Source organism: Streptopelia decaocto (assembly GCF_964273445.1).
Source record: "Streptopelia decaocto genome assembly, chromosome: 2".
Taxonomy (NCBI): domain Eukaryota; kingdom Metazoa; phylum Chordata; class Aves; order Columbiformes; family Columbidae; genus Streptopelia; species Streptopelia decaocto.
The window spans coordinates 41,254,808-41,278,873 of NC_138655.1; the positions used below are offsets into that span (position 1 = coordinate 41,254,808).

The window sequence follows — 24,066 nt, forward strand, 5'->3', positions numbered from 1 at the left end:
TTTTTTTTTTTTTCTTTCAATGACATACAAAGATCTGATGCATCACATCCTTCTTGTACTCCCCAGAGTCTGCTAAGAAAAAGCCATGTCTCTCACAGCACTCGCTTGGGTGAACTGGGCTTCATAGTGGGGCTTCCATGTCCATATATTGCTAAAAAACAGAACACACTGGAAGTATGGATGAGGAAATGCATCTGTATCTATCTCTGAAGGCAGAATCTCACCAGTGACCATATTTTAATATTAAATTAGCTGCCAACAAAGGCCTAGTATCTGCACTCAGGTGTGGCAAGCAACTCCTCAGTGACTTCACCAGAATTTTAACTGAGCAACAGTGTTATCAGGAAGTTTGTGAACATCTAACCCCCTGAATTAAAAAAAAAAAAAAGTATATGCTTATTCTTCAAAATGGAAGAATTTAGTCTTCTAAAATTTTTTGGGAAAAAAAGTTATAACAGCTTCAAGAGAAAAAAAAAGATACATTTTTATTCAGAATTGATTGGCGGTTTAGCTGCTCCTGCAGCTCCTCTTCTTTACATTCCAGGAAAAAAATTGTTTTAGCAATTTTAGATTGCCTATTTCCAGCATTGTTCCATGCCACATTAAAGACCTCATTCATTTCCCATTAGCACATTTTAGTTAAAATTAACACATAATCATTTTCAATGATCTAGCTTTCAATATATTGGTAAACAAAAATTAATCTTGAATGTAAGACAAGGAAAAGCTTTGGAATTAAAAATCGTCTTGACGGAACTAATCCCTAAACCACATTTTTACACTTTTTTTTTTTTAAATCCAGGAACATTGTGATTGCCAGTTGTACCTCCCATTCCTCAGGATGTCTTCTTTAAATGAGCGGTTGACACAGTCCCCCCCAAGACCTTTGGCAATGGGACAAATAAAGGGAAACTAAGGACCTCAAGAACCAGTTCAACATTTTAAGAGATGGCAGAGGACAACAAACACCAAATGAAAGCAGAATGATCACTAGTCCCTGTATATTGACAAACCTCTCTCCTTATTCCCCGATATCCTTGCCCTTATGAAAAACCTCAGTTCCCATACCTAGGGCTCCTTGTCAACAGATAAATGACAGAAATATTATTGTCATTTTTGTTTGTGGGGGATTCAATACAAAAAATGACAAGAAACTTAAATATAACTATAGGAGAGCTTTAACCAGGGCCCCTCCCCCCCAAAAAAAAAAAAAAAAAAAGAGAAGGAAAAACTGAAAGCTGAGAAAAAACACAGATTGCAACACAGAATCAAGGGTAACACAGGTTTTGTCAACTGTGGGGATGGTGCCCCCAGCACCTGTGCCCCTGTGGTGCTAACACAGCTGGCAGAGTCTGTTCAGCTGCCTCAAAGGAGGAATTAGTCTCAGACACATGCACCCGGAAAACACCTGAGATTATCCTTCAGTCTAAATGCTGAGGAGCTGTTTGCTCAGGCCAATGCAGATGTTATGCTGTGGAGCGGAAGTTCTGGACAGCAAACTGTGAAACCTCTGTTTTCCAGAAAGTCATAACTATTTTCCATGGATTGTTTTAGTTTTGACTCCATTCTTATGTACAGAGTTTCTCAGGGGTTGATGTGACCTCTCCTTTCTGGTGCTGATTACTAGTTTTAGATGACTTGAAAGGCTCTCCTTTTTGAGAAACATACTTAGGAATTAAAATGAAGTCACTTTAATCAATTACAAAGTGCTGATATGCAAGAGTGCATACAGTGACATACAATTTGTATATTTGTGTAAAACTGCAAAGAAATACTACTCATTAACTGACAGACAAACATTTCTGTGGCCATTTCACTAAAAAGCAAGCAAGCAAACAAACAAACAAATAAAAAACCACCATCATAACAGGCTAAAACATAAATAATGTCCTATCACTTTTCATCAATTTAATATTCTGGTAGTCTTACACTATTGCACATAAAACATGAAGAAAAGCTACACGTGGTCAAAAAAGGCTCAGCTAGCATTAAATACAGAGGACTAGGTGGTCTTGTAAGGAGCCCAACTTCTTCTAAAGATTGTGCTTCATCAAAAAGCAAGCAGCTGGAGAGCTCTAAATCCCAGCCACCTCATCTGACAGAAGTGCTGTGCAGTATCAGGTGCACCCTGCTCCACCCAAAGCCCTGCCCTTTGTGTTTTCCAATATAATAATGATGCCAGACTTTGTAAAACTCTCTTCTGTGTCACTCAGCATGATACACACTGTCTTCTGTACAGATGAGAATCAACATGAATGTCTATGTACAATTTGAGCCATAGTACCTACTTTTCTGTCTCTGCAGGACCAGTACTAAACACTACATAAAAAAACCATCTCTTTCAGAAAGTCCTAAATTTGACTTGTGTTCAGATGTGAAGCTACAGCATACAGGAGCATAGAAGTATTCAAGACCCAGAACAAAGCATCACTTTTTGTTCAGAATTCTGCTTCCCTCTCAGATTGTGTCATAGTTAATATCGAGCACACCTGTAAGTCTGAGTTAGTTTCAGAAGTTTAGAAAATTGTGTTTGTTATAATAAATGAAAGAGTCTGGAAGTGAAAGATACTTAGTGATGCCATCCCAATATCTTCAGTCTCTTATTTAGCAGCACTTGGATGCCCTGATGCACAAGCAGAAATGAGCAGTACTAGATAGTTCGCTAACACAGAGCAAAGACAATGCCTGTCCAAAATGGTGGGGCAGAGATTAAAAAGGCCAAAAGACCAGAGTTAGAAGTTTAGGGTAACAACAAATTAAACTCTCTAATGAAATTATTGTGAAAAAAAAAAAAGTGTTTCCAAAACAGAAGCATGAGACAATTCCTTTCCACCCATCAGACAAGAAACCCCAAAAGTATTTTCAGCTGTTGATTTAGTGCACTGCCGCACTGCATGACCTTCTTCAACACAGTATCTACACAATTATATGTGGCAATTTTAAGTCCTTACACACTATGCATTCTGAACTCTGCACTTTCCAGGCAGCACTAAATGTATTTACAGGCCATTCAGCCTACATAGAAATCTTTCCTGGAAAATTGCTTAAAATAAAGGAAAACATTACTTTTGCAAACTGTGATGTCATCTCTCTTTTCAATAAGCGCCTTCCACAACCTATTTCAGCACATCCTTTCTGTAACACACATTAAGTCTCTTGTGGATATTTTTGACAGCAGCTACTCAAAAGTTTGATTTAGAAGACATTCCTTTACTACATCACATATATCGAGCATGCATACGCATAGCAAGAAGCAGACTGCACGCAGCATATTTACACATAAATATCAAGACACAACAACTGGGGGAGGCGTTAATTAACAGTTTCTGAAAAGAAACTCTTCGCTGTCAAGTTCCCTGCTGGCGGCATCGCTGTCCTGGCCACATGTGAGGAGACTGGGAGACGCACATTACCGGGGCATTCCCCTTTTCCCCGCCTGTTGCCTTTTTTCCCCGTAGCCTCCGGCACAGATTTCCCAGGAAGTTTGGGGCACCTTGCATCAGCCGGGCGCCTCCGGGGCGGCGGCCGCCCGTGCGGCACCGGGCGCTCAGGGACCCGGCGGGGCACCCCTCGACGGGGCGGGACACCCCGCACCCGCAGCCACTCACGGTCCTGCGGGGGCTCGGCCACCCCCGAGTCCCCTCACGGCTCGGCGGGTCGGGGAGCGCTGTCCCGAAGAGGGACCCACGCGGCGGACAAGCGGCCGCTCGCCGCGCGCAGCCCCACCCGCGGCCGGGCTCGATCCCCCGCGGTGAGGGGAGCCCGGCCCCTGCCCCCGCGCCGTCCCCGCCCGGCTCCTCACCTCCAGACCTGCCCGAGCTGCAGGATGTGGACGAGAGACTGCAGGAGCCAGATACAGAAGGCGCAGGACGCCGACCTGCCGCCGCCGGCTCGGGGACCGGCGGCGCCGCTGCCAGCAGCGTTGCTGCTGCTGTTGCTGCTGCTGTTCGTGGCGTTGCTCTTGCTGGCGGTGGACGCCTGCCGCTGCGGCGTGCAGGGACGAGCGGCGTCGATGTCCGCGGCGGCCGAGCCGCTGCTCACCAGCAGCTTGCTCTCGGCGGCGGGGCAGTGCCCGGCGGCGGCGGCGGCGCTGTCCTCGGTGCTGAAGTCGTGCGCGAACCAGCGGAAGCTGAAGACCTGCACGGAGAGGGAGCCCAGTAGCACGAAGAAGAGCGTGAGCCCGAACCACCAGCGCTGGCCCCGCAGGTAGTAGTCGACCGCCAGCCAGATGTCGGTACCCACGTCCGCGAAGTACACGGCCAGGGCGGCCAGGATCCAGAGGCAGTCCCACAGCGAGTAGCGCCGCTGCTCCCTGCCCAGGCGCAGGCACAGGGAGGACGAACCCCCGCCCGAGCCCCGGGAGCCCCCGCCGCCGCCCCCGCCGCCGTCTCCTCCTCTGCCGCCGCCGCAGCAGCAGCAGCAGCAGGAGCGGGAGCCGCCGCCCGAGCCGTCCCCGCCGCCGCTGCAGCACCCGCCCCCGGGCGCCTCTTCGTCGTCGCTGCCGCCGCCCGGCCCGGCGCCGGCGGGCAGCCCCGGGGCCAGCGCCTGCACGGAGCCCGAGTGCTCGGAGTTCTGCAACGGCGTGAACGCCACCTCGCCGCCCTTCTTCATCTTCCGCCGCCCGTCCGACTTCGCGGCCATGATGCCTCCCTCAGCCCCGCCGGAGAGCGAGCGGGAGCAGCGAGCGCTCCTTTATCCCGCGCCTCCCCCTGCTCCTCCTCCTCCGCCTCCTGCCTCCTGCCTCCCGCCCTCCGCCGCCGCAGCCGCCGCTCCCCGCGTCCCCTGTCCCCGCTCCGCGCCGGGCTGCGCGCCCGCGGGCGGCTCCTCCGCGGCGGCCGCGCCCGCAGCGCCGCCTGCCTGCGGGGAGCCGCGCTCAGCCCGCCCGCCCCGCCGCCGCCTCCGCGGGGGCCGGCGGTGCCGGGGCCGCCGCCGCGCTCTGCCCGAGCCGGGAGCAGGCAGGGCAGCGCTGCCCGGAGCAGCGCATCCCGCCTCCGCCTCCCTGCCCGCCTCCGCCCGCAACCGCTGCCGCCACCACCCAGCTGACTGACGCCGGGAAAGAGGATGACCTCATCCCTCTTCCCTCGCTGCCACCGCCCCCCGCCCGGCACCGGCACTGGCGCAGGGGCGGGGAAGGGGGCGCTCGGCCGCCGGGAGGGAAGGGCCCGGCCCGGGCCCGGCCCAGCCCCGGAGGGTGCGGGAGCGCGTCCCTGCGGCGATGGGGGCCGGCGGTGGCTCGACTGCCCGACCTGGGAAGGTGGGCGCGGCGGCAACGGAGAGGCGGCTGCTCCACGGGGCGAGGGAGGGGGTCGGCGGGGAGAGGCGGGGTGTGGCCGGCGCCCCCCGGGGCCGCGGCGCCGCTGCCGGCTGCGCTGCCGCCTCCCGGTATTCTCGGCGCGGCTTGGGGCGAGTCTGCTCCGCCGGCGGGGGGGTTGAGTAGCGGGACGCGGGTGGACGCGGACGGGGCGGCAAGGAGGGCGTCGCCCCCCCGGACTACTCGGTGAGATGGGGGATTCTCGGATCGGAGGGATCCGCCGCCGCCCCATCGCAGTGACGGGAGACCGGGACCGGCGGTGAAGCACAGCTGTGATGCCCGGCGCGCAGAGCGGGAGCCACGGGCCAGCGGGAACCGCCGGCAAGTCCCGTGCGGGGCGGGAGGACGCTGCCCCGCCCGTCCCGCAGGAAACGCTGTCATAGTTCCCCAACTTTGTGAAATGCGACTGAGAGGTGTAATTCTCGAATTATGCCATGACTCAGGCTCTCTTAGAGGCGTTTGGGGGAAGGTGAGGAGACCCCGTTTTACTCCGCCACCTGGAGAAATCGCGTTTTATGTATAAAATTCACCAGGCGAATTCACGATGCCTTTCGCCGCCCCCGCCCCTTTCCTCGCAGCTCCGGCTGGCCCCGGAGCGCGGCAGATTCTCAAAGCTCGCACGGGTATTCCGCTTGCAGAGGCGGACCCGCCTGTAGTTTTCAACTTCGTCGGCGAGCGGCGAGGCCGGGGGGAGCTGTCCCTGGAGGGAGCCGTCCCGGGCGGAGCCGGTGGCCGCTCCTCGGCGAGCAGCCGGGATCCCCCGGCGCGTCCCGCGGCAGCCGCCGCCCTCGGAGTCCGGCGGAGGAAGAAGGTGTAGGGTGGGTCCCCGGCCCCTGAAAGCCACCAGCCTCCTGCCCCCGGGAGTCACCTGGGAGTTACCCGGGTCGCGATGCCAAACTGCCGGGCACAGGGCTCGGGGAGCGGGCGGGAAGGGCCGTTTGCCACGCACCCTTGGCCCTTCTGCCCTCTCTGTCCTGCATCTCCAAACGTGCCGTATGTGTCAGTGATTTACCTCTTCGACTGTTTTTTTTTTTTTTTTTTGCACCTCTGGAGTGTTTTGTAGGCATGCCCTCTCCCTCCCTAAAATAGAGCAGTGAGATAGCTCAGCCACATTGCTGGAATATCTTAATAGGAATGCCAGTGAGACAGTGACAGGGCACTGCTACGTTATGTGACTAAATATAGCCCCTTTAGCTTCATTAATTAAAGAGAAGAGATCACATGACAGTTGAAAAATCTGCTTTCTAACTCTTAAATGAACCTGGCAAGTATAAAGTTGCATTTTTGAATTAGCTTTTGCTGGTATGTACCCCGTATTTCAAGAAAAGAATACACAATACATTATCGTATGATTCAAAGAGTGCTAGGTGAAGAGCACACATAAAATTAACTTGGCTTGTTATTTTGCATGTTATCACGCATTACAAGAGTCTTTAATTACATCATCACATAATGGTTCTTAAATAATACACATTTGCTCTGCAGTCGCTGTTACAGTGGTGTAGCTGTACTTTTAGTTCTATTCCTTTTGTAACCCCATATTAATTTTGTTCTCATTACAATCCATATGATCTTTACTGCCTTAGACTTTTAATGCAAATTGCTTCTTTCTCAGGGTATCTTTTAATAATTCAGTCAGCACCTATATATAATACAATATACCCACTTAAGATTACCTTGTCAGCAGAGAAGGTGCTTAATAATGAAGCTAATTTAGCTGCAAGTTGGTAGTTTATACATACCAACAAGTGTTCAGAGTGATTCTATTTATGGTTACATCTTTTAAAAAATGGTTTAGTGTGCACTTTAACTTACTTTAATTGAGTCTGTTTGACATGCAAAGGTCTCAAAGATGCTACAAATTTGTAATGGAGGTTAAAGGGTGATACATTAGTGGTGGGGGAACAGCTGTGCTCTTAGAGCTGAAATCTTAACCTAAACTGCTTGGGATGGGGTAAGAGGGAATTTAAGGTTTCTGATTCAGGATGGAGGGAATAAAATGGAGGAGAAAATGTCCAACATACTAAAAGGGCAGAATGTACCTATAAGCAATGCAGCGTATGTGTGAGAACATAAATGGTGTTAGTCTAGCTCTGTGTCGTCCTCAGAGGACATGGTAGCCTGCTTAAAGCTACCCCACTGCTTGGAGGAGGTAACTACTGAGACCAAGTGTCCCCACATCCTCCCCTTGCTGCTCCAGGTATGTGACAAATTTTCTGGTATATTTACCTTCAGCTGCTTCCCTCAGGGACAGAATTTGACTACAGGAGTTGTTCCATTGCCCAGGAAGACTCCAGTCCACCACAGAGGGCTTTAGATTGGATCTGTAAATCTGAAAAGTGTTCAATTCACTAGACATTTTGTTGTGAGGGGGAGAGTTTTGCACTTTCTGCCCTATATTTTTCTGTTTTGTCTCATGTCCCTCTCCTCTCCTCTCCTCTCCTCTCCTCTCCTCTCCTCTCCTCTCCTCTCCGCTCCGCTCCGCTCCGCTCCGCTCCGCTCCGCTCCTCTCTCCTTTTTTCTCTCTCCTTTTTTGTTTCTTTTGGTTTGTTGGTTTGCTTTTCTCTTCTTGGATTCAGCTACTGTTACATTTTTGAGGGGAATTATATTCTTTCCCACTGATTTTCGGGCTAACAATGGCTGTCTGTTAAATGAAGGCAGTGCAACAGATGAACGTTTAAACTTAGTTAAATTTAAGGGTGTTTGATACTTCCAGAGGAATGTCTTCTGGTCTTTTTCACTTAAAAGATAACAAATGGAAAACATCCCAAGTAATATGTAAGTGCTGAAGAAATTGCTTCCAAGAAACAGAACCAAATTTCCTCTTTGCTAGACTGGCATAACTTCAATGGAGCTGTTTCAGGGCCAGAAGAGTTTGTATACACACGGTGTAAAAACCAGCATGCATTCACCAAGCCAGTGTTGGTACTAAACCTCAGAAATTATTAATTACAAAATATAATTGAAGGGCAAAAATGTGATCACAGACATCAATACATATTTCATAAACCGAGTACAGACACATTCATTTCTCATGTAATGCTGATTTTTCTCTGAAGGAGATTTTGTTATTGGTTTCCTTTTTCACAGCTTTTCTTTAAAGAAAACATTTTTATGGGTATCACAAGTACTGCTTTTGCTTTGGTCTGAATTGCAACTTCTTCCCCAAACCCCTCTCCTCCAAAATCACATCACCTTTGCCTACTTTAGGATTATTTTTTTTGTCTTTCTGGTTTTTCACTGTAGATTGCTATCAACTCAAACCTGGAAGTCCAGGAAATATGCTTCTTGGTTCCAGTTCTCTTATCGTTACTCTGAAGTATTTTTTATTTCTTCAGGTTCCTAACAATGATATTTTTCCCAACCTTCTGTACCTATATCGTATAGACTGCCCTATCAAAATTCACTCAAACTCTTGCTTGTAATTCTCTCTTTTCACCATTAGAATATCATCATACTCTACAGGTTTAATCAATTTTTGCATACGTTAATTCCAAATGATTCCCCAAACTATTTTCTTTTGTTTGGCAGTACTTTTGACAATTGCAGTTTGGTGCTTGATGTTTCTGCATTTTTTTTTCTAGCTCAGAGTAACTGAAGCATTAGAATGAGTTCATGGTACCTGGATTTGACACCCTATGGCAGTATTTTGGCACAAAAGCCTGCCCTTTTTACCATAGTCAGTCCTTTGGGGAGCAGCTCTGCATCATGAAGGAGCAGGGCAGAACACTGCTATCTTGGCAGGGCTTGCAATGGGACAGTCTATCCTGCCAAGTAGAGCTCCTCAGCAGCCCCTCTTAGAAACAAATGAAGGAGTTCTCTGGTGACTTCTTCCAGAAGATGTAGTGAATCTGCCAGATTTCCTTCCTTCCTTCCTTCCTTCCTTCCTTCCTTCCTTCCTTCCTTCCTTCCTTCCTTCCTTCCTTCCTTCCTTCCTTCCTTCCTTCCTTCCTTCCTTCCTTCCTCCCTCCCTCCCTCCCTCCCTCCCTCCCTTTCTCCCTCCCTCCCTCCCTTCCTCCCTTCCTCCCTTCCTCCGATCCTTCCTCCGATCCTTCCTCCCTTCCTCCCTTCCTCCCTTCCTCCCTTCCTCCCTTCCTCCCTTCCTCCCTCCCTCCCTCTCTTTCTTCCACCTTTTTTCCCTCCTCTTTCTTTTCTAACTGCCCTCTGATAGACATCTTCTTTTCTCTTCCAAAGGCACCCGGTGCCTTTTCCTGCACTGTGTTTCTTTCTGTCTTGATGTGTATGACATAAAGCTGGGGTGACCTGGTGGAGAATCTGATCAACACCTATTTTCTCATTCACTCTGACTTGGTCTGACTACAGTTTCTTCCACACATCTGACTTTACCTAGTTTTCCATGTTAAAACAGTGCCCTCAGGCACACATGCATGTGCAATCCATTTCTTTAGAAGCAGCAAGTGAGAGTTATTCTACAAACTGTTCAAAAGTTTTAGATGTTTTCAACAGATTCATGTTTAAACTATACATAGAGGTGTCAGTGAAAGTTGTAATACAGACCATATGTTTAATATTTACACACTAAAGTACTTAATTGCCTTTTTGCCCAAAGAGCTTAATTCCCAACAGGCACACGCTCTGATAACTGAGATACTTCATTGCAAAGGGAGAAGGCATTTCCTCTCAATAAAGCAAATATTTCAGCAAGTTAGCATAAGCAAAAATCAGAAATACTATGGTAAATTAGTGCACTTTAGAAAATCAATATAAAAATAATACATATATATATATGTATTTTAAAAATATCATCAGCTACTGCTTGCTTGCTTTAGCTTATTTTATTTATAGGCCTACATACAGATTCACACAGAAACTTTTTGAAAGTATAAACTTACCTTTAAAATTGAGAAAAAAAGCATGAATCGAGTATCTCCATATGTTAGCCTGATTTTACAATTACAAAGAATATTCTGGAATGTCTCCTTGTTTCAGAAACTCCTTTGCTTTCTAACATCCTGATACTAGTATGTGTATTTCTTACACATAAATCTCTTTTCTGTAGCATGTGAAGGTTTGTGTGAAAATGCCAACACACATACCCTCACCACATGACATCTGGAAAGGAGGAGATTCAACACATCAGGGCTCTTAGGTGCACACCTAAATTTAAGCAGCTTATACATCAAACTTGGTGAGATTGTTTATATACTGAAGTTTTAGGCGTATGCTTACATTTCAGGCACATATTAACATTTTGTGCTGAATTGGGGCTATAGCTTCTTGTGTTACATTTCCAGAATGTCTAAACATTAACAAATAGGTAAATTGTTTCCAGGTTGTCCCGGTTTTGTTAAAAAACAAGTTTCTCTTTTAGTGAATTTGCCTGTCAGCTAAAGCTTTCATATTAGCTGCATTTTCCTGGAGAACCAGATACATGTTTTGGTAAACATAGCAATGGAATGCAAAGCTATTAATAAGCATGGATGGACATCTTGCGAGAGGGGCGACGAGAAACTGGTGGCCAAGAAACTGACCAACTGTGTATAACATTCCATTCACGTGAATACTTCATATAAAAGTGGGAGATCACAAGGATCTCGTCCCTTTTCCCTTCTGCTTATGGCCGACATTAGGAGAGGACCTTGCTAGTCATCCCTGCGAACTGAGGCCTAGTGAAAGACTGAATCCAGCTCCGCTTGGCTGCAGAGGCTAGTCCAGGACTTTGGGTGCCGGCTCTGCAGTTGCTGGGACTTTCAAGATTGGTTTTGTATATTTTGTATTATTTTCTCTATTCTTATTAGTAGCATTAGTAAAACATTTTTAATTTTTCCAACTCTCTTCTCTCTGTCCTTCTTTTCCTCTCGATCGCCTGTCCTTAGTGGGAAGGCGGGAGAGGGAGGGGCAAAAAGGGGGAAGTGGGGGGGAAAGGAGGTTAACAATACATCTGCCAGGGTTTTATTGTCACCCTGCAATCTAAACCCTCGACACAGGTTTATCCAGGTTTATGACTGAGAAAAGCCCCACCTTGAAGACAGCACACTGACTGTAATATTATGTATGAAAAAATAAATTATTTCTTACAATTTTTGAAAGATTTAACTCACAATTTCTTAAATTTACATTTATTATTTAGAAACAGATGTTGGTTACCTTTGATGTTGCTTCATAGTATATATTTAAAAATATTATCAAAGATAGACATAAATATATAACAAATGATAGCAGAAGACAGACATACAGGAAGACATCACAGAAAGCAAGCTCGCAACCAGACTTTCTACAATGCTGACAACATTTTCACTGCCACTGTGCAGCCAGCCAACAACCAATCATTTCATGATAAATGGGTAAAGCATTTTGGGTGGGGGGGGGACAGGCCTATGACACTGAATTTTAAGATGTAATTAAGACCTTTCAAAAGTTTGAAGAAGAAAATGAAAAGTCCCATTTTCTTTCCCCTTTTTGATTCACCAAAAGAATTGTAAAACAAAGATCCAGCTGCAGCCCAGCGAGTTATGACACTGCTTTGCACTGCTCAGTATGAAGCAGTTTATGGGCTTTTCCAGACTACTTCTTTTCTTCAAGAAGAACTCTAAGGGACCACATTTAGGTGATGTATGGGCAGAGTATGTTTGTATTTGCAAACACATTTATAAATACTAACAACCCACCAGGACTAGGTGGTATTCACCAAGACTTTTAAAGGAACTCAGAGGACCACTTGGTACTTCCTTTTTTCTTATTCTCATTCTATTTCCACAACTGACAAACTACGGGATGGATAGATGCAATAGAACTGCTGTTATGTACTTAAAATGAGGCAATCTTTTCTTTTGTATGATGAGTTTTAGCAAGGCAGTACTTGGAGTTGCTGGGAGAATATTAAATTGTCCAAGGAGCCAGTCAGAACATGGTTGTATTTTTTTTTCAAATCCTTAACATAATCAGCAATAGAAAATGAGACATTTAAGGGCTTAAATGGGAAGAAATATGTCACCTAGATCTACCTAATAACATACATAAAAGCACACCAGGAGAATCATAGCATCACAGAATCACAGAATCATAGAATCATTTTGGTTGGAAGAGACCTTCAAGATCATTGAGTCCAACCATATCCTTATTCTACCACTAAACCATGTCCTTAAGAACCTCATCTAAACACCCTTTAAACACCTCCAGGGATGGTGACTCCACCATTTCCATGGGCAGCCTGTTCCAATGCCTGACAACCCTTTCCATGAAGAACTTCTTCCTCATATCCAATCTAATTCTCCCCTGGTGCAAATTGAAGCTATTTCCGCTTGTCCTATCACTTGCTACTTGTGAGAAGACAACACCCTCCATGCTACAACCTCTTTTCAGGTAGTTGTAGACAGCGATAAGGTCTCCCCTCAGCCTCCTTTTCTCCAGGCTGAACAGCCCCAGTTCCCTCAGCTGCTCCTCATCAGACTTGTGCTCCAGGCCCCTCACCAGTTTCGTCGCCCTCCTCTGCACTCTCTCTAGTACTTCAATGTACTCATGATAAGGAGCCCAAAACTGAACAAAGGATTCAAGGTGGGGCCTCACCAGCACCGAGTACAGTGGCATAATCACTTCTCTAGTCCTGCTGGCCACACTATTCCTGATACAAGCCAGGATGCTCTTGGACTTCTTGGCCACCTGGGCACACTGCTGGTTCATATTGAGCTGGCTGTTAATCAACAGCCCCAGGCCCTTTTGTGCCAGGGAGCTTTCCAGACACTCTTCCTGGAACCTGTAATGCTGCATGGGGCTAAGGGGAAGGAGAAGGGTTTAAGGAAAAAAGATAGAGTTAACTAATACTGGACCCTTAATGGATGCTTTCAGACTTATGTCTAAGAGTCTATGTTATGGTCTAAATTTTAGCATCCAGCCCCAGGCTTTCTCTGCAGCAGAAGTATTACCCTTCCCTCTACTACAGCCTTGCCTCTTCCAGCTGAGTTATCTCATTGGTCTTTCCAAGGCTCCCATGGGTGTCAAATGCCTGGGTTTATTGTTGACCAAGGCAGTCTTTGTGCCATGCTAGACCCCATGGAGCCACCAGTGGTGTCAATATCTGCCCAGGTTCTCCATAGGCAGACAGGTGATAAGAGCAAACAAGCAAGGCAGCAACCTTGCTGTGCAGAAACAGCAGAGTGCACAGGAGGTGGCACCTCTGTAATATAATTTTGTCCAAAAATTGTCCCACTTGCAAGTGACAGAGATGAAATGACTTCTGTGCCAAGCACAGCAGCATCACTGTGTACCATGTGGAAGAGGCAAGCTGGGGATTTGGTACTAGTCACAAGCTAAATATGCTACCTGGCATGTCTTCCAAACAAGACCCAAGAAGGGGGTTCTATGTTATTTTTTATTTTCTTATCAAAGTGTAATCCCCTAGTAATACGTGTTGCAAGAACCCATGATGCTCTTGTAATGAAGCCCCCTGTTTTGGTGGTCCTGTTAGTGAAAGGGTTGAAATGTTTGCATGGCTCTGGATCCAAAACCTCATTCATACACTGTATAGGTAAAGAAAATAATTTTCAAGTATGGAAAGCAGCTGCTGAAGGAGGGCATCTGCTCTTAGTAAGGAAAAACAGATTAGGAAGGCATTATTTACACTTGGTAAATCAGAAATGGCATCAAAGAGAGCTAGTATTACAAACTATTAATGAAAGACATAATAATGAAACAAATCACATAATAGATCACAACAAAGTGATTCAGTGTAATGAATACTGATACTAAGTAAGTGAACTGTGTGCTCTGGGGATACAATTTCAAATCCATTCCAGTGTGCGTGGTAGCAGTGTGAGCAAAAAGAGCACTTTTAGAAGAAATTGACTGTTCCATTGCTCTCTCTCATCACATCCACACCTTACATTGGCTCTCCCTTTGATGACGTATAAGGTAGATAAAAATTAAATTACTTTCCGAGACCCATTGTTGTGTTTAGTATTTTTGTGTGTGTCCAAGTAACAACTGAAATCACACCATCCGTACAGATATCAGTCAACATTACTCATTTCACAGAATAATATGAGTAAATAAACATTAAACATATTAAAAAGACAGCCAGACGATGTTTCATCAGCACAGATTATAAACTCATTTAATTCTTATAATTATAGAAAGCACATTGCTGCTACACAACATGATAGTGCCTTGAGGGTGAAACAGGTCTAAAATTCAGATCTTCATAGAGATTCTAAGTTCTAAAACTAAAGGTGAAGCTTTTGATTAAACAGAGGGATGGCCTGTGTAGCTTATATAAAATATTTGTATTCTGATCACACACAGGAAACTTCAGGTGGTGTACAAGTCATGATTTCATTTCAGATTCCTCTGTATCCTAAACCCTTCCTGAGTCAATTCTGGCAATGTCAAAGCCTACCAAACCAAACATTAATTTGTGCATTTCTATTTATTGTGCATTTTCAAAAATAATTTGGCTTTTTTTTTTTTTTTTTTTTTTTTTTAACTAGAGGCATTCATACATATAGCACTGGAAAGCCATTTAGATGTCTAAGAATGGGCACTGCAAAAGTCATCAAGCTGAGCAGGAGATGCCTAAGGCTGCCAGGAAGCTGTTGCAGTGTTACTGATAACAGCTTCTCTTAGGAGACCCTTTGGATTTAAAGGTTCTCAGCTGAGGTTCTGGCTCAGTGACAAGATTTTACAATCAAATGTCAGTGGGAGGCTTACTGACACAGGGTGAGCTCCTGAATAACAGATTATTTATTACTCTCTATTATGGGCTTCTAGAAAAAGGAAAAAATATATGGTAAGTCTGAAGAGCTCTGAGGTTTGTTTGGACAATTATTTTGAGAAAATCTAAGCTTTAGGAATGTTGAAATTGAAACAGATTTATCAGATTAATAAATATTGATAGATTTGACATGAGACCTAAATTTAACTTACCCCAAAATTATTACTGCAACAGAACAGTTTTATTATGTCATTAAATACATCTACCATTATGAATGCTCAGATCAAGTCCACGGAAGCATGTTACAGATTTAAATTTCTCTTTCTAAATTTCAGTCATGCAAAGTTTTCAAGCATCTCTAATATGATTGGAATGTGGTATTCACATTACACATGTTTAATTTACTGTCATGTTTTTAATGCATTGTTTTGACATTCCTTCACAGTAATTACAATACCTTCAGCATTATAAAATACAAGTAAATCAAATCAGCATGAATTTGGAGAAGTAACACACAGAAAGAATCAGAAATCAAGCAGCTATGCATAAAGTTGCACTACGGTGCGGCCATCACTTTCATCGTCAGCAAGCCACCTTAAGGAAAGAACGTAAAAACCTGTCATAGACACAGCACCTGTAAAACTTAACAAATAGAGAAATGAGAAAACCTGCTTCTGCACCTTTAGATTTCTAGGAGAATTTTTTATATTGGTTTCTACAGAAGCAGTAACCAACCTGAAGAAAATACTGATTTATTTATTCTTTAGTATCCATATATGCATAATTTAAAAGTTTAATTAGCTTTATGAATATATTTATGAAATATACATTCATTTTATTTGTTAGTCATATAGGTGGCAAGTAGACTGTTTCATTGAGCAGCATAAAATCAGGATAATTTAGAGTAAGGAAACCTGTTCTGCGATAGCAAGTTATTCTTCATGTATTCCATTCCCGGGACTGTTTATTTCTCGTATCTCCGTGTTGGTTCACAAAACACTGAGTTGCATGGTGGGCCCAAGCCCTGCTCTGTAAGACCCAGTGGAAATTTTACTATTGACTATGTGGGAAATAGGGCTGAGTCCAAAGCTTGGGTAGGTTGATGTTAACTGGAACCATTAAGGCAATGATATTAATTTCCAAAGAGCATTAAAAAGCTTCTAACACTTTTGCAAGGCGTATGACAGACTGATGTGATGTCTACTAAGGAGTGAGCATGGGAAGGATTCCCAGCCAGTACAGCATTAATGTATCTCACATCTGAAGTTGCTCCATTGAACAGCTGCAAGAGATGGCTGAAGCTAAACAGTTCCAGGCAGAAACACAACTAATCTTGGCAGATAAAATTGCTCATGGAAGTCCCAGAGCAAACAAAAAGTGTGACATGTAACCTATTAAATAGGCTAGTAAAGGATGCCCACCCCCTTTCAGGTTTCTCAGTGATGCGTACCTTTTAGAGACAGCATTTGGATCAGAGGAGTCTTTGTGAGGGAATGAACCCATTCCCTATTTACACAGTTGTCTATGAAATGAGAAGCTCCATGTCTGAGCTGGAACAGGGACATGAATTTACAGCTTCCTGTGTCTGAAGGGTGCCCCAATGCCTCTGGGTCACTGAGTACTCTGGGGTGGGCCTCCTAATCTCTCCTACTGAAATTCTTCCATTTGGAGTAAGTAGGTATATACTGAGGTAAGAACATGACTCTAACCCACCAAGGGCCCAGTTAAATGTCCTAGTCAGCAATCTGTAGAATCAATTTGTGTCAGTCATTCCCCAACATCAATGACGTGATTCAAGTTCTTGCTCCAATTGGGTCTCTTACAAGCCTTTGTGGCTTTACTGTAAAACTTTAAATAAAACTGAAAAAAAAAAAGTGTCGGGGAAAAAATGTTTGTTGAAAGCTATCTTGTTCGAGAACCTTGCTCTGACTGGTGTGGTCTAAGAATTCTTACCAGGAAAAGAGGTGGAGAGACATCAACTGAAAATCATATCATGGATTGTTTTAGGAACATGAGTGATATTGTGGTCTAAGGACTTTTGCTCATGTCCACTAACCTAAATTTAGGTATCTAGAAGATTAGATAGTACCTAAGAATGTGGTCGGAAGAAGTTCAGTGAAGGGAAGCTTAATGTTGTTAGAAGAAGTTTAGTGTTGTTGCAACTGCTAATAGCCTCATATTCTCACGACTTAGACTGTAGAGTCCAACTGATTATCCAAGAACTAAAAAAATGTTGCTTTTTTGGGTGCAGGTTGGGATTTGGCTTCTATGAATTGCCAAGTTTACAAAAACATTTAGAGGAGGGATAAAATTAAATATTCTTGGCTAACATTTCTGTTCTCAGAGCAGGTAACATCCATCTTTCTAGATATAGGGAACTTGTAAGTTTTCACACTTTTCTGATCTCCAGATGCATTAAAAATCCATTTTACACTCAGGAACATAGGAATTTTGTTTGCTTCTGCTGCTTATTATGAAATTCATTAAGCTGTAAACTGTAGTGAACAGTCACTCCAAATATAGCTTTCAATTTAATTTCCAACTTCTGAAAGTGTATTGTTTCAATTTGATGCAGACTGAAGTGGATCTTTTTGTACATTAGAAGCCCTTTACCCCAGCACCCCTTTATCCAAATAAATATCTACTTTTGGATCATTATCCTCTTACATTATAAAAAGTTTTTTTTATTTTTACCCTATTTGCTGAACATATCTCAAACCCATACTAAGTAGGTACTGAAACAGAACGATTTTAATGTTGCTTTTGCTTCATAAAATAAATACATTACTTTTTCTCCAGTTTTGTATCTGTACTGCCTTATCTGATCATCCTCCCACCATCCCATATTTCTGATTCCCTTCCATGCCTGTTTGCATACCCATGATATGCCTGTCAGAGCTACATATGCACTAATACTTGTGTAATGGTTCAGCAGACAGATTATTCCTCTTGCAAATGGCATACTAATATTTTCTCTTGGCAAAGGCACTAAATAGTGTCTCTCCCTCCTACAGTCATCCAGTTTTAATAACTTGGAAAAGTATGATGTTTTCTTCTAAATATTCATCTGACAAATTAGTTTGAAATTGGCTGAAAGGCTCAAAAGTTACTGGGATGGACTGATAGGAACACTGTATGGTTAAAAAATTCTTACTGTTTTAGGAAATGAGAAGAGGAACAACTGAGAGACTGAAAAGACTGCTACTAATTCTTGTTAAAAGGAAAACAGGACCTACAGAGTGATAAATAACTGATCTACTGACCTGTTGCAGCTGAAGCAATAAACTGAATTACTAGATGTATCTGTGATTTCTACTTTTTCCAGAAACCAACCACTTGCTGTAGAAGGAAAAAAAAAAAGACCAAATTTAATATATCCAATCCACAAATAAAGCATAAGAAAAGTTTCTGATTTCATTTTCAAACCCTGTGTGGTTCAGTACCAAATCTATTCAATATCAATAATAAAACTGAAATGTAGATGATTCAAATTACTACCAAACTTCTCAGTTTTACAGAGAAGATCTTTGATGTATTTGACAGAAAACAAAAATGAAGATTTTTATTACAACTTAACTAATTTTTCAATATAGAACAGAACAGGTAGTAAGACAAATAAAACAGAGTGCATAGTAATATTGAATACATTCTTGAAATCCCATTTTGCCCTTTTCAGTACTCTGAAGTGCACTCAAAGTACACCCCTGTTGGGCTTTGATGTTCAGTGTCCACCAAAACAATAAAAATAGATAGACTTTATCAGTAGATGTAATGTCTTCAGTGATAACTCAACAGAAAACCAGTAATTCTACTACTCTTTTATAATTAATATATTTATACTTATATAAACCAAGTGTTGTATCCGAATGCTTCTCATGTCCATATTTCTCCAGCATTAGTGATTCAGAATAGCATCTTCATTTAGGCCAACACTCATATCTGCTTTAGCTTTAAAAATGTATTTAAGATTCTGCTATAATCTCCTATTTTGCTGTGTGAAAAAAATACCTTCATTCTTGTGCTATTGAATTTTATTTCATAAATATTAAAATATGAAGATTTTAAAAATAAAACTTTATTATAGATATAGAATGTTTGTGCTGATATCTTTAGCCATGTTTGCTAATGCAAATACTTAATGAGAACATTTGAAAACTAATTAGGATCATACTGCTAATAGCTTAAAACCTTTTGGTATTTTTTGCACATCCTAGAGATAAAATACTATATTCTAACACATTCTTTAGGTTTTCAAATATTTGGACAAAGTACTAAGTAGGCTAAAACCCATAAAAATATATTTGTTTGTAAGTAGGCTAAAAGTGCAACAGAAAAATATTTGCAAATTGTACCAATTTAGATAAAACTTAAAGGCATAGCAATGTTTCTCACTTTTCATGGTTATTCGCAAAAAATTATTGAGTAGTACTAAGCCATAAAGGTGTCTACATTTTTCATCTTCCATTCACAAGTCATTTATTGATATTGTGAAGTACTTTTGGAGCTTCTTTAATGCAATCTTGCGAACAGTTTAATATATCATACATTCTACTTGGAATATATGACCTTTCATGAAATCTCTGTAATTCAGAGTCAAGATTATCAGCAATAAAATTTTACAGTCTCTCAAATTTACACGACACTTTACAAATGAATATAAAGGTATGTTTGCTCTGTTGAAAAGTTTAAGATCTAATGCTTTATCCTTTATTGACAAAACTCCAGCAGACCTCAGTGAAACCTCCAGGTGTGGAGAAATCTAGAGGCAGCTAGAAAAGATTAGCAAACAGATGAAACATTTCAAAGAGGTGTTACATTTGAGGGTGCTTGTGAGGATAACAGCTGATGTGCCAAAAAATGCTTGGAGATAATTCCAGAGAAAAATTTAAAGGAAGGTAGTCATGGATGTAAGATGGATCAACGCATACCAGCTGTGCTAGGAAAGCAGTATTAACAGCTATGTGATGTTGATCAGGACACAAAGGGGAAAGATACTCATGTTGTTGATAGTTTGGGATCCAGGAATCAAAAGTTCAACCTATTTATCCCCTGTGGACTTCTGTGCAACTCTGAGTTCCCTTCTCAGATTGGTTCTAAGTTGAATTGTGTGCATGTAAAGCAGCTAACACGAATAACATGGAAGTCAGAAGGAGGATTTTATTTATTATAGGTATTTCAAGAGGTTTGATGTTTTTCTTTTTGAGTTTTCAATGCCATAGCATGTATAACGTGAGTGGGTAGTTAGAAAAAATCCTGTTCAACTTTTGCCTAAAGAAGAACTGCTATTTGCAGCATTTTGCTTGCTTCATCCTAGATACAATAAACCTTTTCCACTTCATAGTGTCTCATGCACTCAGATCAGTCAGGTTTTCTTAAACCTAAATCTATTTCTTTTAGATAGTTTAAGCAAAATACACCCGACTAGAGTATCTCAATACAATCAGACCTTTTTGACTCAAACTGTACATTGCATGCAAATTCCGTTTATATTTATTTGTATATCTCTAGATTTTTTTAGCACCTCTAGGTGTAAGCTCAAAATATTATACACTTTAGTCTCACATATTTTTTTTTTTAAATTCATGTTTTAGAGCTTATATGTAATACAGTGTACATAGAAACAGTTTCCATCATCATGTGTGCGTATGTACTGTAGCCACATCCTAAATAAACATCAGTACACACTAGTGTTCCCCTCATAGTGTAGCTTTCCCAAGAAGGAAAGCTTTACGTGTGCCAGAGGGGGATAGAGCATGTTTTGATCAGTCTTAAGCTTGCCCAAACATTTCTTAGATAATGTTTAAAGCATGGAAAGTTTAGCCTGCTGTTTGAAAAATCAGTCCTATGTCATTTAAGACATCTAATGAGAGGTTTTGCTGCACAATGTTTGAAGGATAAAACCTTCTGAGGTTTATGCTAACTACATCTCTGTTAGAAAAAAAAAAAGTTCAATGTAAAGTCAAGGGAAATGTGATAGGGACAAAGCGGGGGTAAGCAAGAGCAGTCTAATTGACCTCGTTTGTACACAGATTTGTGTTAGCTAGCTGTAGCAGTAGCATGACCTCAAAAACCTTTCCAAATGTCAGGCAGATCTTTAAGCAGATTTTTACAAGGCTATGGAACACATGCAGTATACTCACCAAATCCTTTCCCATCATGACCAATTTCAATTGAATATAGGCTTCCTAATTTTTTTGTCTCAATCTTGAATGTATCAACCTTTAACATTAAAATACAGGTATTAAAAATAACATGCCAATGTCTGGAAACTTTTACATTTGTTTAGATAAGTTCTGATACTAATTCAAATGTAGTAATACCAGTTCAAAACAGGTGGCTGACATGTGCTGTGATTTATTTTTCTTACTGAAGATTTGTGATATAGATCCTCTCCTACTAAGTATCAGTTTAAGCACAAAGGTTTAACTTTTCAACTTATAGTATCACAATCTATACCACTTTCCTGACTTTCATCTACCAGAAAAATAATTTTGGTCTCTTATAAATTCTCAACTGATACAGACTTTAAAATTTTTCAGTACATGATACATAAATACACATTCAAAAACATAAAAGATAAAGGCTTTTATTACATGTACCATTCTGTCTCTCAAATATTATATATTTTAATTTAAAATATTACCTTCTTTCATATTACAGATTTTTGTTTTCATAAAACATTTGACATCACTGGCTACCCATTGACTTATATGGTTTGCTAACTGGATTTTTATGTACCTGCTCATCTTTTTCAGACAGCAATGACATCACCTGTGCAGTACAAAGCAAAAGGTAGTACTGCTCAAGATACTTTCTGACTTCCTCCTTGTGCCTACAGGTAACTAGATTCATTAACCTCCTCAGTATAGAAGACAATACATGTGTAAAAATCTTTCAGAGGATATTAACAGACATCCTGGTTGAAGAAACTTGGACCAACTGAAAGTGAAAAGAAGTTTAGTACTGCCGGAGATAAAGAGATACATCTCATAAGAAATGTATTTTAACTGGAATTTTAATTATTGAGTCATTACCTTTTGTGAAATCCACAGGACAAAGATATGGAAAATACATTTATTTCTTACTACCTAAGGGTAACCATCATTATACTCCATTGCACAGGTGGTGAGCAAATGGAGCAATTCCTTTGGCAGAGTATTGTGTTTATTGAAGAAGGAGAACATTCTGCTGAGGTACTAGGACATCATGCAGAGAATCAGCATTCTTATGCAAATATCTGTATCTGAACTGGTGGTCTCTGAAGAGCCTAAAGCGTGATGGATATCAGAATCAGGTTGATGTGCATAGTTCCATTTTATCTGGTTATAGGTTTATACGTTCAGTGACGCTCACAGCATCAGTTTCCATGGCAAAGTAAGATGATGGGATGTAAGAGACTGATGTATTCTCAAGCACAATATTCAAAGTTTATACAACCGCAAGGGATATTGCACAAATATGCACATGCATGGGCAATGCTTATTGTGCATTTCAGATCAAGGAAATGCATACCTGGGTAGATAAGTGGATGCAACATGGTGATGTGTTTGGGACTAAAAGAAAGAAGAACAACAGGGTCAACTAGATACAATAAAAGTAAAATGTCCCTTGGTTACTCTGGTGAAAAGGTGAGACACAGAGGTAGCTGAGACTATATCTCATCTAGTGATGTGGAAAACCAGATAAATGCCTTAAGTTCCATAAAGAAGATCCCGCATAGATTTAGAGTTTCCTTTCCCAGTCTAGCAATGGACACATCCTATAAAATCTGTGTACTCACCTTTCCTCTTTCAAAGGGGTCTTGATGCTCCAGTGACTGAGAAAGTTGAAATACCTCAGATTTGTCCTCATTCCCAAATAAAATAATATGCACATTGGCATCAGTCCCTGCTCCCCTTTGGTCACCTGTGTATACTTTAATGGTATACTCTGTCAGATTGCTTGCTTTACTTCCTTCTTTATGTAAGTTGTTATCTATGTCATTCTTTTGTTTGTCCCCTCTAATAACAAAAGATACTGGGATTTCTCTCTGTATTTCTGGCTTATCTGCATCCACAGAAAATGCTCTGAAAAACAAAACCATGTATGTTTTTGTGGTAAGTAAATCAGAAAAAAATCCTACGAATTTATGTGGGACAGTTAAAGATGCACTTATTTCAAAAATATCATTTGATTGAACTACTCTGTGACAGTAATTTTAATTCAATGCCCGCTCAGTGTTTTTAGCTATTATACTATAAAATGAGTAAAAAAGTACTAGCTTTTCATAATATACTTACTCATTCACTTCAAATACATAGATAGGATACTCCTTTAGAGCTTCTTTCACATGCAATTTTTTAATGTCTAGTTTGAAGTCTACAAAGAAGGAAATAAAATATAATGAAAATGTACTGCAGGTCAAGGAATTATGTAGAATTTGTTGTAAATATAATGGTGTAATTCCTACTATTTTAAAACATCACTTATTAATTAATTTATGAATACCAACAATTGACTTTAAAATCCTAGAATCATCATAGCATTCCTTATTTTGTTCCTATTTAAAATCTCAAATTAGAAATTTAGGTGTAAGCATTTTCTTTGTCTTAGTGAAGCAAAGGAGTGTTGTCCTCACTGTCCATGCACAGGCAAGCAGAAAAGGTTCAGCATGACTTAAGCAGGCACATTTAAGGAGGAAGAGTAAAAATACATGTCTGGTGCTTCCTTCTCAGTGACTGTTTGACAAGAGGGTTGGACCTGTGTTCCACATGTAGCACAAAGTGGATCTCACTAGGTGGCAGGTATGAAGGAAATTCAGCAACTTACTCTATACCCCTGCTGTTTGAGAAAGATTGCTCTCTGACTTAGAGTTCCTTCTGAATTTTCTGCTGGGGGCTTCAGCTTCATCTTGTCTATAAGACTGGCCTGAATCTCTTGCCACTAGTTAGTCATGAAAACTATTCATTTTCCCTTCTATTATTTGTCCCTTCAGCCCTGTTCTGCAAACTGCATCCCAATGTCTTCTATTACTGTCCAAGTCTCTTCAATTTTATCAATAGGAGCCTGAGTTAACAGGCTTAGGCTCCTGGAGAGGAATCCAGGACAT

General features: G+C 42.0%; 2 protein-coding genes across 2 annotated transcripts in view; both read right to left on the bottom strand.

Moving 5' to 3' along the window:
• Positions 1-4,641, bottom strand: part of XKR4 (XK related 4) — a gene marked incomplete at both ends in the record, with an annotated part of 224,122 nt that extends 219,481 nt beyond the window's left edge. The window contains one exon of the mRNA XM_082043845.1: positions 3,803-4,641. Within this exon, the coding sequence (XP_081899971.1) occupies positions 3,803-4,641 (839 nt within the window). The remainder of the gene's footprint in view (positions 1-3,802) is intronic.
• A 10,876-nt stretch (positions 4,642-15,517) lies between these two features.
• Positions 15,518-24,066, bottom strand: part of RP1 (RP1 axonemal microtubule associated) — a gene marked incomplete at both ends in the record, with an annotated part of 175,464 nt that continues 166,915 nt past the window's right edge. The window contains 5 exons of the mRNA XM_082044556.1: positions 15,518-15,572; positions 18,242-18,317; positions 21,119-21,197; positions 22,759-23,044; positions 23,258-23,336. Coding sequence (XP_081900682.1) covers positions 15,518-15,572; positions 18,242-18,317; positions 21,119-21,197; positions 22,759-23,044; positions 23,258-23,336 — 575 coding nt within the window. The remainder of the gene's footprint in view (positions 15,573-18,241; positions 18,318-21,118; positions 21,198-22,758; positions 23,045-23,257; positions 23,337-24,066) is intronic.